Raw genomic sequence first — 18764 nt, forward strand, 5'->3', positions numbered from 1 at the left:
ATGTAGTGTAGCTCCTTGCTTGCGAGTACTTTGGATGAGTACTCACGGTTGCTTTTCTCCCTCTTTTCCCCTTTCCCTTCTACCTGGTTGTCGCAACCAGATGCTGGAGTCCAGGAGCCAGACGCCACCGTCGACGACGACCCCTACTACACCGGAGGTGCCTACTACTACGTGCTGCCCGCTGATGACGACCAGGAGTGACCTAGGAGGATCCCAGGCAGGAGGCCTGCTCCTCTTTCGATCTGTATCCCAGTTTGTGCTAGCCATCTTATGGCACCCTGTTTAACTTATGTCTGTACTCAGATATTGTTGCTTCCGCTGACTCGTCTATGATCGAGCACTTGTATTCGAGCCCTCGAGGCCCCTGGCTTGTATTATGATGCTTGTATGACTTATTTTATTTGTAGAGTTGTGTTGTGATATCTTCCCGTGAGTCCCTGATCTTGATCGTACACATTTGCGTGCATGATTAGTGTACGATGGAATCGGGGGCGTCACACATAGTGACCCTTCTGTTGGCACTTGTTGCACGTGACCTCTGAAAGCGGACGGTGATACGGAGCACTCGATCTTGGCGCTTGAGACGAAGATTTGTTCTGAAAGCCTGGGTTGGGTGGGTGGGAGAAACCACTGCCACCTTTGCTCTTCTGCTGATACGGCTGACGGAACGGAGGAGGAGGAAGCCAATACTTTTGCTGCTTGACCACTTGAGTAGAGGAAGACGGAGTAACATCTCTGGCACGCTTCCTGGAAGCATCACACCTCATCTGAGCAGCTTCTTGCTTCAGTGCCATGTTGTAGAACTCATCGTATCTCAACGGCTCAAAGAGGACAAGAGCGAGCTGAATTTCCTCACGAAGACCACCCCTGAACTGATAGATCATGCTCTTCTCGTCAGGAACATCCTGCTTGGCAAAACGGGCGAGCTTCTGGAACAACTTGTTGTAGTCATAGACAGACAAAGAGCCTTGCTTCAGATTGCGGAATTCCTGACGCTTACTCTCAACCACACTTTGAGGGATGTGATGAGCGCGGAAATCTTGACGGAAATCGTTCCAAGTGATAACACGTCCACCTCTGGAATCCTTGTACTGCTGGAACCACTCTGCAGCCTGATCTTTGAGCTGGAAAGAAGCGAACTTGACGAAATCTTCAGGCCTGACGTTGCTGCATTCAAAATGCTTGCCCAGATCCACTAGCCAATCGTCAGCATCGGTAGCCTCAACACAACTGCTGAACGTCTTTGGGCCATTAGCAAGGAACTGGTTCAGAGTAGCAAAGTGGTGCTGATTATGGCCTTGATTCCCTTGACTGCCTTGATTGCGCTCTTGAAGGATTTGCATGATCAACTGTGTGTTTGCATTAGTAGCGGCCATCACAGCTTGCCATGCTTCCGGAGGAGGCGGAGGTGGAGGCGGATTAGGATTCGGAGTCGTGCGCGTTGGAGGAGCCATCCTGAAGAGGTTGACCACCATTAGCACATAGATAGACAACAATATAGAAGCTGAATCCAACGGAATGAAAATTGCAACATATAGTCTTCACATCCGAACAAAATAAACGAATGCATTCCTCTTCAAATGATCACATATCCATAAATTGAGAAGCCACGAAGAATTAAGGTAGAGAAATAAATTAACAAGGTACGGATCAAGAACGAATAATCGGTAAGAAATCCCAATCTCAAACCAATATCCGTGGAAGAAGAACTAGAGCTACTAGAATTCCCACCTATGAAACTCCCGAACCTTTCCGGTTATGCAATCAGGTGTTGGGGATACAGGGGAAGCACAATATCTCACCCAAACTAGCAAATCCTACATCCAGCTGTATCCATCCTTCAACACATAACCAGGAAAACTTCGGAAACCATCTACCTCAACCTTCGAAAAGCATCCGTTATACAAGTTATGGCGATACTCCCGAACTCCCGCCCCAGTACTGGGTGGCGTCGAGGTTATCTCACCAACGAACTGCATAAAAGAGATTTTCGATGTCGGCGAACATATCTCAAGTATACGAGAATTGCAACGATGAAATTGTGACGACAACACCTCGGAGCTCAACTCCCCGGGACACTGCCACAACCCCTAAAGACAGGAGGCACCAAGAACAATGTTCTCGTCACAAAACCATCGGAACAAAACCAAGATACTCGCGTGATCCTAAAAAAATTTAGTGAAATTTGAGAAGAGAAGAGTCAAAACTCTACGTCAGGATGCCTTACCAGAGCGATGAGGAGGCTGAGAAGTAAAAAGAATTCCTAAGCTCTCCGATATATAATTCCTAAGGACTCAAAACATTTTTCTAGACACAACTCGGCTGCTAAAAACGATCAAGCAATGGGGCTCCTAAGGTCGGGGAAGGCTCTGATTACCAACTTGTAACGCCCTCGATGCGGCTATAACTCCCACGTGTCGAGGCACGACTTAGAGGCATAACCGCATTGAAAGCAATGTCGCAAGTCAGGCAATCATTACAACATCCCATGTAATATATAATAAAAGGGGGAGATAACATAGTTGGCTTACACTCGCCACGTCACATCAGAGTACATAAATAACATCCATCAAACAAACACTCATGGCCCGACTACGGCGCCAAAATAGAAAAGAACCCAACATGCGATAAGGTCCTGAATCGATAACCCCAACTAGGCACCACTACTGATCATCGGGAAAGGAAACATAGTATCGCTGAGAGTCCTCGTCGAACTCCCACTGAAGCTCGTACTCGTCAACTGGAGCGGAATCACCTGGACCTGCATCTGGAGTTGTAGTATCTGTGAGCCACAGGGACTCAGCAATCTCACACCCACGCGATCAAGACTATTTAAGCTCATAGGAATGGATAAGGCAAAATATATGTGGAGCTGCAGCAAGCGACTAGCATATGTGGTGGCTAACTTATACGCAAAAGAGAGCGAGAAGAGAAGGCGAAGCACGAGCGAGAAGCTAAAGGAACATCCTGCGCAAGCATAACTCCAACACCGTGTCCACTTCCCGGACTCCGCCGAGAAGGGGCCATCACGGTAACACACACGGTTGATTCTTTTAATTAAGTTTAGTTCAAGTCATCTACAACCGGACATTAACAAATTCCCATCTGCCCATAACCGCGGGCACGGCTTTCGAAAGATCAATCCCTGCAGGGGAGTCCCAACTTAGCCCATGACAAGCTCTCACGGTCAACGAAGGAATAGACCTCCTCCCAAGACGTTCCGATCAGACTCGGTATCTCGGTAACTCAAGACACTTCGACAGGTTAAAACAAGACCAGCAACACCGCCCGAATGTGCTGACAAATCCCGATAGGAGCTGCACATATCTCTTTCTCAGGGCACACTCAGATTGTCTTAGGTACGGGTAGGCCAGCCCAGAGTTGCCCCTGGTAGCCACCGGTAGCTGACAGGTGGACCAACACTCAGAGGAGCACTGGCCCGGGGGGGGGGGTAAAATAAGATGACCCTCGGGCTCCGGAAACCCAAGGGAAAAAGAGGCTAGGTGGCAAATGGTAAAACCAATGTTGGGCATTGCTGGAAAAGCTTTAATCAAGGCGAACTATCAAGGGGTTCCCATTATAACCCAACCACGTAAGGGACGCAACAATCCGGGAACATAACACCGATATGACGGAAACTAGGGCGGCAAGAGTGGAACAAAACACTAGGCGAGAGGCCGAGCCTTCCACCCTTTACCAAGTATATAGATGCATTAAGATAACATAGCAATATAATGGTATCCCAACAAGTAAATAAATGTTCCCACGAGGAACGGCTCCAATCTTCACCTGCAGCTAACAACGCTATAAGAAGGGCTGAGCAAAGCGGTAACATAGCCAATCAACGGTTTGCTAGGACAATGGTGGGTTAGGGGTTCAACATGGCAATTGGGAGGCTGACAAGCAAAAGGTAGGCATCGTAGCAGTGGCAAAGCAAAAGAGCGAGCAAACTAGCATAGCAAAGATAGTAGTGATTTCGAGGGTATGATCATCTTGCCTGCACAGTTGTCAGAGTTGACTGGATCCTCACAAGCAAACTCAACGGTCTCCTCGGTAGCGAACTCGTCTCCCGGCTCTACCCAACAATACAAACAAGCAACAAGGATACAATCAACCACGGGCAAGACCAAGCAATATGATGAAATGACGATATGCTATGCGGGATGCGATGCGGGATGCAAAATGCAAGATATGACAGGAAATGCATGAACCTGGCATCAACTTGGAAAACCAAGTGTGCCACTGGATAGAGGGGATGAAATCGCTTGAAAACGATATAAAGATCATAGGAATCGGAGTTACGGTTTGGAAATGGCGAGCGTTTTAAGATATGACACCGGTCTGCGATTTACAGCAAGTAGGCATCTAAATGCAACGAAATGAACATGCTACAGCCACCAAACATGAAAACAAAATACATGGCAGTGATGTACACAAGATGGTTGACAAAACACTAGCACTGAGCCATAGGCAAATTCATCCATTAAGAGGTCCAAACAAGCATGGCTAAAACGCAAATGCAAAACAGGTTTCAGACTTTGTGAAATTAACACTAGTCTGAAATTTCAGATCACGATGCTCTCTTCGGAGCAGCAAAACAACATGATAGAAAACCTGAACATGACAAGTAAGAACATGGCATGGGGCTACTCAACAAGCTTAATAAAACACCCAAAGTGACCTGGGGCCAAGAGGGTTCACAAAATACTCTACCGAGCTCACGAACATCGCTCGAACACAATCAGTTTTCAGACTTAGTGAAAACTGAGACATGCTGAAATTTAACTCACGAAGGCATGTAAACGAGCTCGATGCACTTACTACGGTGCAAGTCATGGCAAGGAAAGCATATAACCAGCAAGAAGGCACAATGTGCTAGCTACACATGGCAAGAACAAAGGCATAGCATGCAAGGAACACTAACGGGAGCATCGGCTAAATCGCAAACGAGTTGACGATCTGCCCAGATTAACAACAAAGCAAAAGTTGAGCTCGATTGAGTCAACCTAGAGCACTCCACAAATGCCAACAAAGACATGGATGGATAGAGCATGACATAAATATCAAAACTCCCTTAATGATCATCCTCAAAAGAGGCACGGATCACTAGGAAACAAGCTAGACATATAGCATCATGAACTAAAATATCCCAGACTTAGCGAAAATCACTAAGTCCCTGAAATCTGCAATCTCAGGTACCTCTCTTTGCAAGCTTGCACAAGACAACACACACATCCTAAAAATGCATGGGTGGCACCTCTGGAAAGAAGACAAAATGCTTCACAATACATCCCAAAGGGGCACAGGCATATCATGCACGGATTAAACATAGCAAAAATGACAAAAGTGCATGATGAACTAACGGTTCTGCAATTTAACTCACGAAGCCTCCTTCTAACAGCATTTTGGGTATCAAGATGACCTCAAATGCAAATGATGCAATGGAATGAAATGATGTACATATCGAGGCGAAGATTTTGATATATCATACGCCCAAAACGGATCTACGGTTGCGGAGATACAAGCAGTCAAAATATGCATAAAAATCTGGGAGATTAGGGTTTCGGGGAGAGGTCAACCTAGCCCAGATCCAGATCTGGCGCGGGCACGGATTCCGAGGCGGCGGCGGTACTGTTCACCGGCGACGACGGGGAAGGAGGCAGCGGCCGGCGACGAGGGGACCGGAGGGCGGGGCGGTGGTTGCCGGGGCGGCGCCGGCGTGGAGGCGGGCGACGCGGCGCGGCGCCGGGGACGGCGAGGCGGCGGCGGCTGCTCCGGCCGGGGAGGCGCGGGGCCGGCGGCGGAGTCGGGCGCGGCGGCGGCGGCTGCTCCGGCCGCCGGAGCCGGAAGGGGCGGCGGCGCTGGAGGCGGGGAGGCGCGGGGCGCCTGGGCCCGGGAGACGGCGCGCGGGGGCCGGGCGCGGGCTAGGCGGGCCGGCGGCGAACTGGGGACCCGCGGCGCCACTTGGCGGCTCGCGGTTGGCTGGCGGCGAGGGGGCGGACGGTGTCCGGTCCGATCCGGACACGTCCGTCGGCGGTGGGGGGTTTGATCTGTTTTTTTTTTAGGGTTTCGGACGGGGGAAGAAGAGATCCGAATGGAGGGGGTATAAATAGGCATAGAGGGAGCTAGGAGAGTCCAAATGAGGTGCGGTTTTCGCCCACACGATCGTGATCGAACGCTCTAGGACATGGAGCAGAGTTTGGTGGGTTTTGGGCCAAATTTGGGGGGTGTTGGGCTGCGACACACACGAGGCCTTTTCGGTCCCTCGGTTAACCGTTGGAGTATCAAACGAAGTCCAAATGATACGAAACTTGACAGGCGGTCTACCGGTATTAAACCAAGGCCGCTTGACAAGTCTCGGTCCAATCCAGAAATATTTAATCCCCACACAAGAAAGAAAGGTAGAAATGACCACCGGAGGAGAACGGAACGCCGGATTGCAAAACGGACAACGGGGAAAATGCTCGAATGCATGAGATGAACATGTATGCAAATGCAATGCACGTGATGACATGGTATGAGATGCATGAAAACGAAAACAACACACGGAGACAAGGACCCGAACCCGAGAAATAAATATAACTTGACACCGGAAACGGCAAGAGTTGGATACAAATATGGAAAGTTACATCGAGGGCGTTACACCAAGTTCATGGCAGCTACGCACCACGGCTACAACATCCTCAAGATGCAAGTAAGCGGCGGCGCTATCATGGTCGCGTGCCAAGAGAAGGATGCAGTGTGCTCCCTCGAGCGCGCCTTCCAGGCTACAACAGTCGAGAACCCTGAAGACGAGGATGGCGCCCTCCCTCCTGAGGTCGCCCCCAAGACGAAGAAGCCACAACTGGGACAGGGGTCTCGTGAAGGAGCATCACTCGAGGACATCACTCTGAGCCTCGCGTCTCCGGACGCGGCACCTTCACCCATCGCATAGGAAGGGGCGCCCGGTGCCCCTCTCAGGCTGGGCTCGGGGGCTCTCCTCGGGAGGGCCTCAGACCTAGCCAGGGTCATGAGGGATGCGCTCGAGCACCATGTGGAGGCGCTCTTCAGAGCACACTTCCTAGGAGAAGGCATCAAGCGTGAGGCACCAGGCGTTCAGGAGTTCATCGGCAAGGCAATCGAGGAGATTCAAGAAGCAAGGCTTCTGCAAGGCGATAGTCGCCTGCGGCGCGGCGCAGCTCATTGCCCTAGCGAGGGTAAGGAGTTCCGCGTCTACATCGACATCCCCGGGCTCAACAGATCCGCGTCTTGGCAGCTCATCTCGCCGACTCGTGTCGGCCAGTGCGAGGGTCCACCTCACAGCTACATTCGCATGCCCTTCGGCCTGCCGGGCATGGCTGTGGTGTTCTAGCGCTGCATGAGAGACGCCCTGACGGCTTGCGAGGCCAGGCATCAGGCGATCCTAGCGGAGATGGAGGAGCACCTTGAGGAGCCTCCCGGGCCCTCTGAGCCTCCCAAGGCTCGGCACCAGAGCGGCTCGTAAGGAACGACTCCAGTAGCTCGCGTTTTTTGGCTACTTCAACACGTCTTCAGCGACGGTACCAGGTGACATCTCTCTAATTCACTCAGTCTGGGGGCGCCCCTTGGGCTGCATCATCCCCAGGCCATGTGGGTCCGGCCCTGCGGCATGTATCGTTTTGCACTCACCAGGACTATCTAACCATTTCTGTGAGTTTACCTATGATCGTCACCTTACGACCGCGAGCCTTAGCCGCCTCGCGGCCCCCCATGTGTTCGCTGGCTTGCACCTCTCCCACATCGCTGCATAACAACTTATGTCGGCTCGACGCTTGTGCTCGGGTCCGTCCCTGCAATGCTGATAAACCCGGGGTTCGAGCTCTGGTTTGTGACCCGCCTCGCGCACACCACCTCGCCAGGTCCTCGGTGCCTCTGTCATATGCCCTGGGCTGTAGTCCCACTCCGTAGGGGTTCCCAGTATTTCCTGTCATCTAACCTGCAGATTCGTTTGGCGGTGGGCCACGGGTCGGCTTGGACGACCACCATTTGGCCTCGCGAGTCGCTTGCGTGTTAAAGGGGGGCCTCCCGAGCATCGCGTCTCGGGAGTTCCTACTGGCTCTCCAGCCCTCACCCCCTGGCCTTGACCACGGCATCGCGACCTGGCATACCAGCGGCGGCTGAGCTCGCTCGAGGGCCGGGTCCCGAGGACGTAGAGCACCCAGGCGAGCGGGGCAGGAAGGTGGTCGCTGCAGGCCAAGCCCAATGGTACCGCCGCTGGCGCAGGAGCAAGCATCATCTTCCTGACGGACTAAGATACTAAAAGATAAATCCCGGTTCACCGCGGCACCAGCTTCGCTCCCCGCACACCCCGCCTCGCAGTTCCATTTTGGCAGTCCCACTTCCCTTTTCGATTCTTTGGGCAGCTGCTTGCACGCCAAGGGGGACCTCGTGAGCATCGCGTCTCATGAGCTCTTACCGGACCTCGGGCCGCTCACCTCCTAGCCTTGACCACGGCATCGCGACCTGGCATACTAGAATTTAGGTAATTGTATTTTACATCATTTGTGCAACCTCATTTAGCTTCTAAAATTTACTGGTTGCTTGTAGGTACGTATATGGGCGGTACTGATCCACGCTTCGATCCCTTTTGCGTATGGGGTAATGAGATATTCATGAACAAGCGTCAAGTGAGGAAACTAAGAAAGATTGTTAGGCAAAAGAAACGGGTGATGGGAATTAAGTTCTTTATTTACACTTTGTCCAAGACATCAGTGAACTTTAGGACGGTAAGTAATCTGTTGCCTTTCCTCCTGCCCACAACAAATTACTCTATTAGACCTCATGATATGATATTTTTCTCTTTTCAGTGGTTTCCGAAGCTATTTACTGATGATTACTTTGCAAACTATATGACTGGAGTGGAGGCAACTAAGGTTATTTATATAATTCATGCTACCATGATAATGCTCTAGAAGTCTTCCTGAAGGCGGTGAAGGATGAGCGGGCGATCGTCACAAGGGGTTGGACAAAAGTTGTTCGTGCCTATGGCATGCAGGAAGGCACATTATGGGCATTCCGCTTCTTCAACAACATCGGTAGTCAAAATGATATACACTTGTCTCTTCACCTTTACCGCCTATAAATATTGTGGTTCATCATAGTTAATTGATGTCTAATCCTGTAATTACTGAACATATTGCACTGACAATTTTATTTGTGGATTCGTTGTTGAACCATTGTGCTGAGAATTTGAATTGCACGTTTCATATTTCAAAATTTCCAATTCAAATAATAAATTACAGCCAAAAAAATTGTACAGGAGCAAATAAAATAATGTGCACACGGTTAGAAAGAAAACATCGTGTGCGATGAAAAAAGAAAACAGACAGTTTTTTACGTGAAACGTTTGCGATGCCCTTCGGACGCACACGGTTTGATCTGATATGCGTGTGGGATTCACGGTAATACGGCAAACGTTTCAAACCAGTGCGCGTGTGTGATAGGAATACCAATCGCACACAGTTACGAAAATGTACATATTGGCATTAGTAGAGGCACCGCACACATTTTACATTCTTGAACCATGTGCGATAACGTATCTATCACAAACATATCGGCAGATTAAATGTTGATGTCCACCTTTTTCACACGACTATAGCGGCCTAATTGTTTGGGATGTACATATGAACGGAAACATTTTTCCTGGATTGACTGTGTGGGATGTACATCGAACAGAAACACTTTCCCTGGATTGACTGTGTGGGAAGTACATACAAACAGAAATGTTTTCCCTGGATTCACTGTGTGGGATGTACATAAGAACGGAAACGTACTCCTTGGATTGACTGTGTGTGATATACATACGAATGGAAATGTTCTTCTGGGATTTACCGTGTGGGATGTACATATGAACGGAAACAATTGGGTTTCGATGCCTCGCCCGATCGCACACGAGCCAGCTTGTGTGCCAGGAGGGCTTATCCCCGACGGTTTCTGGGTCGTGTGGGAAGGATCCCCTATCGCCCACACTCACTTGGCGACGGTTCCAAATGTCGTCACAGAAAGGGGTTAAAAACCGTTTGTATAGCACCAACGTGTATCAGTGCATGCATGGGAAAATGCTTTCATTCAGTTATTCTTCCCTATTTCAATAAATATTATACAACTATACATAGTCAAATATAATAAGTCATATCTATTTTAAATTTTGGTTCACATGTTATCAACTCAAATTTTCATCAACCAACTCCCGCAACAACGTGCGAAGTATCCTCTAGTATACAAAGAGAATTGTATATCTTATTAGCTCATCCACACATCAGGGTTCCTTCATATCATATAGAACTAGGAAGTTTACTTGGACAAGGAGACTGCTACTCCCGTAGGAGTTGTTGGATTTTCCCGAAGAGGGATGGTGATATAGCACAACAACAGAAAGTATTTCACTCAGTTAAGAACCATGGTTTAATCAAACCAGTAGGTCTTAACAAGCTAAAATGATAAGCAGCACATGCACACAAATAAAATAAAAGCTTGCATCCAACTTGGCAAGGGGGTTGTCAATCGGCTCATCTTGCTAGTTACAAGATTAAAAGAAAATAGTGGGTGGATAATGATATAGTGGAACAACAAAATAATGAAAGTAAATAAAAGAGCAATTGTGTAAATGCAAGTATAAATAGAGAATGGATCCAGGGGCCATAGGTTCACTAGTGGCATCTCTCTCAAAAGCAGGTAATGGCATGGTAGACAAATTATTGTTGGGCAACTGATATAAAAACATTATTCATAATTATGATCATTCATGGCGTGATCTTGTATAGGCATTACATCTGTGATAAGTAGACCGTTATCCAATTGCATCTAATATTATTACTCCATCCCAAAACCACTATCCAATATGCATCTTAAGGTATTAAGTTTAATGGAAAATAGAGCAATGAAATAAGCAAGATGACATAATGTAGACAGAAAAAAAAATCTAGCAATAAGATTAAACCCCATCATTTTACCTTCCAGGCAACAATACAAATATGTGTCTTGTCCCTTTCTGTCACCGGGATATAAAACACCGTAAGATTGAACCTACTAATATGCGCCACTCCCTCTAAAGAATTACCCATCTATCTTGGCTAGAGAAGACAAATAACTCGAAAAGCATACATAGCTACTCAACTACACATCAAAGAAACTTCAAAAGATTCAAATATATTCAATGAACAATCTGATCACAAATCCACAATTCATCGGATCCGAACAAACACACCATAAGAATTACATCGGATTGATCTCGGAGGAGAACATGGTATTGAAGATCAGAGAGAGAGAGCATCTTGCTAGTACTAGGGACCTGTTAACCAGTGCGAGCTTTCAGAGGCCGAGCATCAGGCAGGCCGGTATCCTGGCCATTGGAATGGGCTTGGGATCTGGAATCCCGCCAGGCTGGTTGGCAGGTTTGTGTCGGCTCGTGTCAGCCTATGCATCCAAATACGGTCCAGGATACACCTATGGGCGTACATGTTTGGCCCATCGGCCTGCTTCTCTCCCTCTCCTTATCCTCGCCGTGCCACGTGAAGCATGTCTGCTACGAGCTCCCTCCTCTCTCTCTCTCTCTCTCTCTTCCATTATTCCCGTTGCACCGGCCACCTCTCGTCTGCTCATGGCGCCGCCACACCCAACCTCCGCTCCAACGCTGCGCCTGTGACCGAGGCGACGGCTGGAGCGCTTGTCCTCTTCCACTACGGCGGCCAAAGTGCCAAACCACCCGGATCCGGCGTCATCTTCCACTCCGGCGGCCAGATCAGTTCGAGTTTGGGCAACACGAGATCTTCCGAGGATGCGGTCCTCGTCCACGGATCTGGCCGTGAGAAATCATTTTCTTCATTGTTTCCGTCGGTGAGGCTGGATCACGACCTGTACTTGTGCTTTTCTCCTAGTTGTTCATTTGTTCCAGATTTGCACGTTTTTGGTTATTTTTTGATTTTGTTCCTTTTATTCCTTTGGTACTGCTGATCTGGCTGGTTTCGCCGGGGTGCACGTGTGCATCAAAGCTACCGGCGGCAGTTCGTTTTGGTTGAGAGGGCGTGCTTTCCAAGTGAATAATCTGAACTATAGCGCCTCTTACTAATTTTCCTCTTAGCTATTTGGGTTAGTCTCTGACCATAGCTAAGTCTAGTGAATATTTTTTTGGTCCTGGATTTTGAAATCCCGATGAACTATGTGCCACTGAATTTAGGATAAATTAGAGTTCAGATCAGACACATACATTATGATTTAGAGTTCATGCTGTTTGGGTTGATTTGGATTTGTAAACAGAGTTGTTCTAGTTGTTTGGCTCCAGGTTAGCAGAGAGCTGATGCATGTGACAAGGGGGATTACTTATAATGGGCTTGGATTTCGTCGATGGTTGTGTTGTACATTCCTGGATTTTTTTACTGTTTTTATGGGCAATTTATTGTATTGGTCGGTTGAACTGTTGTTTGATTTCCTCTACACTTGTAGCAAGCAGCTTTTTTAGATCAAGGAAGTAGCAAGCAGCTTGGTTCTGGTTATGAATAATCTTTGGTACAAAAACTGATATGTGGTGTGCTTCTAGTGAAAGAAAAAATGGTTTAGTGTTTGGGGGTTGGAGTTTAGTCGCTGGTGTACTTGGGGAAAACCAGATTGTTTACTGACCTCCAGATTTTGTCAATGAGAGAATATGGAAGTAAATGGTTGGTCTGAGTTGAATTTTTGGATTGAAGGATTGTTTAGTACTGTTTTTTGGTGTTGTCTTTGTGTTGGTTTGACACACCAGGAAGCAAGATTGTTTTGTTCTGTTTCAGCTTATTTAGCTGCAAGCTAATGGTTTAGGTGCTTACGTATCTTATTGGCTTTAATTGTTTGGCATTGTGACTGCTGCATTATTTGTCGGTTAACAGATGCTGTTATTGATAGCTAGCTTGGTTATGTACAAGTTGTGCTGCTGCAGCTCATGCCCCTGGCAACCAAGGATCTTGCTGCGTGAAGAGCTTTTCCCTGTTCGTGTTGTTGCAGCACTTGTGTACAAGTGCTACTTCATGTAGCCTCAAATCGTGTAACTCTATTTTTATCAGGATGTGATGCCGATGTGAACCATGTACACCTATCTATCTTCTGATTGCATTAGAGGAGATAAGTTGACTGTCTAATGTAAGGTGTGCCACATGTTTGGTCCTAACGAGTCTTAAAAGAAATGTTTACATTGTAAACAGTTTCATTATGCTCAAAATTGGCTAGTGAGAGCATTTTATTCATTTGCCAACTGCGACAATCTATGATATGAAATGGGAAAAATGTTAACGAGTAAACAAAAGCCTCTTCTATTTTTTGCGTTCAAACAAAAGCCTTTTCCAGCAGTGATCTGAGATGGTGGCAAACTTTGTACGTACTACAAGATGAAGAGATCCAAATGATGCTTGTGAGCTTAACTAAGGCTGGCTAATGATAATCCAACAAACCTCCACGTCTGCACGGTAGAACTGGTGGACAGTCAAGCAACGCCGGATTTCTGCTTTATGTGCAGCTGGAGCCGGTCAAGGTACAGGTTTTGCGCTTGCTGCACTGGCACATTACTAGCCTGCTTCGAGTAGGGCAGGACAGTGGACAGGGAGCTATTGAGCTAGCAAGATTCCATGCCCAATACTCCACCTTTCTTCCTGAATACATGCGCCTGCCACCGATACAAGGGGACATGAACCGAGAATACCGGACAAGCACGGATCCCTAGCGCACATGAACGGACAGGATAAAGCCATGCGTGATGCTCGGCCTCCATTTGCATTTTCCGCCTGTTAACCTACTATTGGAACCTTGCTGCCTCATGAATTGTTCCAAAGGTATACTTTTTTTGCAAATGGTTTCTACCATATCTGTTTTTTCGTTCAGGGAGTTTCTACCGTATCTTCAGGTCCAATCGTGAGTTCATATTTTCTCCAATTTTGCTTTTGTTAGACAATGATTAGGTTCCTAACTCTAAATTTTGGGTCATGCAGATATTGATGACCCTTCATGTATGGATTTTTTTTCCTTCGCCGAATCTCCATGTACACAACTCCATAATTATGTGTTTGAAAATGAAAAGTGTGTGTTAATGGCAATGGAAGGGGATTTTGACCCGATGAGCCATTGACGTAGGTGATGAGATTGGATTGGGATTATGAGGGCAGACATAGTACGTGAGCCATTGACGTAAGAGTTGAACCAATAAAATATGCAATTAGCTAGTCCTGAGAAAAAGGATACTCAGATGCTCAGAAAATACTTCTAGTACAATACTCTACTACGAAACTGTTATTTATTTTACTGAAACTGAAAATTAGCGCCACAGATAGCATGTTGATATGAGCAATATTTGCTCGGAAATGTGATTAACCAGGTCGCTTTAATATGAGAACTTCAGAAATGTAACTATCACATCTTCCAAAGATGACAGTTTATACATTTAAGCCACTGCACTTGAAGATGAAGAAGGGCACAAGGATCAAATGATACAGCTGGGAGATACCAAAAGGGTGGCGAGAAAACAAAGTGCGGTTATTCCAGCAGTACTGCGTTGATATGCTTACACCTCCTCGATAAGAACCTTGGACTGTGGGTTGTTCTTTCTACCTGCCTTCCTCAGTCCGCTTCCACTGTCAAGCTCCTCAAAAGCCACTTTCTGCACCTCAACGATGCGAGCCAACGATGGCCAGGCCTCACTTGGCTGCTCATGAGCCCAGCATGTCATGAAGAACAGCTTCCTACCCGCGGCATGGAGCTTTTTGAAGCTCTGTGCCTTTTCCGTCTCGCCCATTTTGTCTTCCTTGAGGATGCTCTCACCAGCTTGGATGAGCCTGTGGAAGTCACACAATGCACAAACCACTGCATTGCCTCCTAAGGAGAGGATTGTGACGATATCATCCACAAGTCCAATAGCAAACCTGAAACCTCCGGTGTGCCTGTAAGCTGGGGAGCATGTCTCCTCTATGCATGTTGTGAGCGCTTCAGATACTGACTCAGGTTTAGAGACGTCCCCCATGACTTTCGACATAGACAAGGCAACAGTTGAAGCACCCAAAGGATCAGACTGCCAATCACCATTGTAGAGGCGAAGTGTAAAGCAGTAACTGTAGAGAATATCAACCAAGTGAACAGTGAGCAGAGGAGATGGCTCTGCCCTGGTTAGCTGTTTGAGTGATGGGAGAGGAGATTCTGGCCCTTCTGGTATTTCATTGATGATAGACTCTGACGCAGTCATTGGATCTGATAAAGTAGTATCATCTGTACTTATTTGTCTAATAAGCTGGCTCCCATCATGACTAAGAGAGATCGATTTAGCAGAAGGATTTTTCCACCATGGTGTCCATGGCTCAATCATCTTGCTGAGTTCACCAGAGGCCAGAGCTTGACGAAATCGTTTGATTTCATCATCAGAGAGGTCCTCAAGCTTGATTTCGTCACCTATTTAGTAGAAAGAACAAATAAGAACTCAATGCAGAACCTGACGGACAATGGGAAAATTTGCTGGTTCAATCAAACATCCAATGTAGAAAGGCAAAGGCTTAATTAAATACAAATGTGCAGGCAAAGGGAGGTGCTGCAAAATGATTGGCTAATGCCATCAACATCTAAGCTACACTTAAACATCACATAATAAAACTGCAAGATGAACAAGTTTGTTTAAAGAACCTATCATACTGTTACAAGATGCTACTGATTTATCACAATTATAAAGGTCAGGAGTAAATGTAGCATACCAGAGATGGCTTTCTGAATAAGCTCCTCTGACAGCATTGACTCTGCATGGTAAAAAAAATGTTTAGCATTGCAAAAGTGAAATCACTGATGGCATAAAAAAATACCAGATAAATTATCTACAAGATAGTTCAGTGTCTATCAATAATCACCCGAAAGACGCATACAATGAATTCACAAAAGGCGGTTCCAACTAACTGTGTCAAACTAAATTCTAATTTATACATCAAAAGGAGTCATGGACCAAGTTTTGGTCATCTTAGTTCACTTTTTGCCCAATAACCTTAATTTCAACCACTTTTCTGCAATTGGATACAATTGCTGGCAATTGCAACCTGTGAGCAATATTTTCACAATGGAAACTATCACAACTAGATATAAGCACCAAAGAAATCATACCATATGTCAACTATCTTGTTTGTTAGCTATCATCTAGTTTGCTACTTGTGATACATATAGACGATAAAAGAATAAAAAGAACTCAGCTGAGCATCTCAAAGCAATAAAACTGCAAGTTAGAATTCTTAACTGAAAACACAGGGATCCGCTTTTATAGTGCCTTCTACAGTATAAGCCTTCATGCCAATTACTAACATTTTGAGAGGAAATGGTATGCAAAAGAAATAATTCTTTTGCAGGACTGACAAACCAGAAGATGATTCCTAAAACAATACTTCAAGAAAGCTCAATATGAATATGGTGATAATCAGACACATCGAAGCAATAGTTTGACAGATATGAAGGCCTCAATAAGAACGGCATACACATCTAAAGTGCAGAAGACTGCAAACTGGAGCGCATGTGCGTAAACCAAGGGATACACTACGTTCTATGGTTCTCACGCATATGTGCATATAACAACAAAATCTTATTAAAGCAGCATACCATCTTCACCATCAGACTCCATTTCTTCTTCCAAGTGGAACCGTCTGAGTATATCGAGCATCTTCCTTTTTGATTCATCTTCAGGCTGAATCTGCTTAAGCTCCTCCGTAACATTCTCACGCATAAACGACTCAGTGCATTGCACACTATGCCCCTATTAAACAAGAATGAAACGAAATATTACAAGAAATACCGAGCAATAAGACCCTTTGGTCAAAGCTAACTGCAAACAATGAAAATAGTCAAATACCAACCTTCCATGGTACCTACACTCATACAGAAGAAGACACACAATTCCACAGCTCATTGAGGGAAAAATCGCGGTAATAAAAGTTACGGCATTCACCAGTGAGCACAACAACGCAGTTTAACCCCCCAGAACCATCTTGCTTAAATTGGATGCATAACATGCAGTCAAATACTCTCTCCGTAAAGAAATATAAGAGCATTGATCTAAACGCTCTTATATTTCTTTATGGAAGGAGTACCAATCTTCCACAGTACCAAAATCCAAGTATTTTTCCTAAAAACAAAAGCAAAGATTTTCCCTCAAACTACATGCTTGACAACTAAAGTTGCCATCCTCACGTCACTAAACTTGTCATCAAAAACATTCAGAGTTGACATGTGTTTGTGCCACCCCTGTGGCACTTATGCACCTTTTTCAGAAATTCACATCAGACTGACGTAAAAAGGAAATTCCTAGATAAACATGCAAAAGCTAACTATTTCGTTTTAACCTGGTCTGCAACGAAACCGCTACATATAATATGAAAAGCAACAGAAATTTATTTAACGCCATTGCCGCCCAAGTTCACATCTCCAGTGCGGCAATTCCACGAACACCGCGTGGGCATAACCAAATCGGAGGGCGTAAAACCCCCAGCACGGTTCCACAAACTTTCAGGGAGATAACGCGCAGAGAGAGACAAGGAAGGGGGAGAAGGACACACCTTGTAGCACGTAAGTGAACAGTAGCGGGAGTTGCAGCGTGGACAAGTGTACTGCGCGAACTGCTTCTGACATCTGCACAAACACCAAACGCGCGAATATCAATCATCAGGATTAGACAAGCCAGAGGAGAGAAGAACGTAGGGAGGGAGCGGGGGCCGGTGAGGACGCACACGCGACAGATGACCCTGGTTTCCGCGAAGGAGGAGGACGGGGCGGAGGAGACCGAGGCTGCGGCGTCCTCGGAGACCACCACGACCCTCTCCATCGCCGGCGAGTGGTGGCTGCTCCCGCTCCTCGTGCGCTGACCCACCGGTGTGCGCGGGCTTTTTGGGGCGATTCCTTCCCGGCGTGGCGGCGAGCGGCGACGAGCTTTCTCGAAGCTGAAACTGGAAGAGACACTCGAAGCTGAACGAGGAGGATGAGAAGAGAGAAAAGTCCATATTACCCTCGACTTAGTGAAGTTCTGATCGGGTTTGTTTCGTGGAAGGTAAAAAGTGGCTATCGATTTTTTTTTTGAAAGACCCGGTTTAGGCCGGCTTCATTGATTTAGGAGAAAGTATACGGGAAACAGGCATGGATCAAGTGATCATGGTAAAAAAGGAGGAAAAGCTCACCGGAGCAAGCGAAAAAACAGAAAAAAGAGGTAGCTGAAACTTGCTATCTCGCTATTGCATCCCCGAACGGGGGCTCTAGGCATGTGGCTCCAGCTGATCTCCAAGATGCCAGGTCTTGCTTTATGGCTCTAATCACATCATCGGTCCTTGACGTTTTTCCTCTGAAAACGAAAGCGTTTAGCTCCTTCCAGATGTGTCAAGCGACCAGCATCGCCATTGTCTTGATGCCTCGCCTCTGGTTTACCGGCACGCGGTTGATCATTGCCAAGCAATGTTGCAGAGAGCCATGGGCTGGCCGCCTGCGGGAGCCTAGCGATTCGCAGCCCCTCCATGTTGCCACGGAGCTCCAGATCGTCCTAGCGAAGGGACATCCCCAGATCAGGTGCAGAGATGATTCAAGGCTTCTAAGGCACAAACTACAGAAATAACCGTTTGGCCACCCCCTCCTTTGCAGCCTGTCATTGCACCATAGCCTGTCATTGTGCATCAGCCAAGTAAAGATCTTGACAGTTCCCGGCGCCCATCCTTTCCAAACGACTGTGTCGTGGCCCATGCTCGCCGAGTTCTTGAAGAACATTTTGTACGCTGCTCTTGTCGTGT

General features: G+C 46.9%; 2 protein-coding genes across 2 annotated transcripts; one reads left to right on the plus strand and one right to left on the minus strand.

Moving 5' to 3' along the window:
• The first annotated feature begins 11509 nt into the window (after positions 1–11509).
• LOC123124174 (uncharacterized) lies at positions 11510–13232 on the plus strand. The gene is made up of 2 exons (XM_044544843.1): positions 11510–11853; positions 12879–13232. Exons 1-2 carry the CDS (start codon positions 11536–11538, stop codon positions 13020–13022), a joined length of 462 nt encoding a protein of 153 aa, XP_044400778.1. The 5' UTR covers positions 11510–11535; the 3' UTR covers positions 13023–13232.
• Positions 13233–14287: 1055 nt separating this feature from the next.
• Positions 14288–18020, minus strand: LOC123124185 (zinc finger HIT domain-containing protein 2). Its single transcript, XM_044544851.1, has 5 exons — positions 17721–18020; positions 17550–17622; positions 16597–16750; positions 15714–15755; positions 14288–15417 (listed from the first exon to the last, which is right to left on the minus strand). Exons 1-5 carry the CDS (start codon positions 17813–17815, stop codon positions 14540–14542), a joined length of 1242 nt encoding a protein of 413 aa, XP_044400786.1. The 5' UTR covers positions 17816–18020; the 3' UTR covers positions 14288–14539.
• Between the last annotated feature and the right edge of the window lie 744 nt (positions 18021–18764).

This window comes from Triticum aestivum, chromosome 1B (genome assembly GCF_018294505.1).
Source record: "Triticum aestivum cultivar Chinese Spring chromosome 1B, IWGSC CS RefSeq v2.1, whole genome shotgun sequence".
NCBI classification, from domain to species: Eukaryota; Viridiplantae; Streptophyta; class Magnoliopsida; order Poales; family Poaceae; genus Triticum; species Triticum aestivum.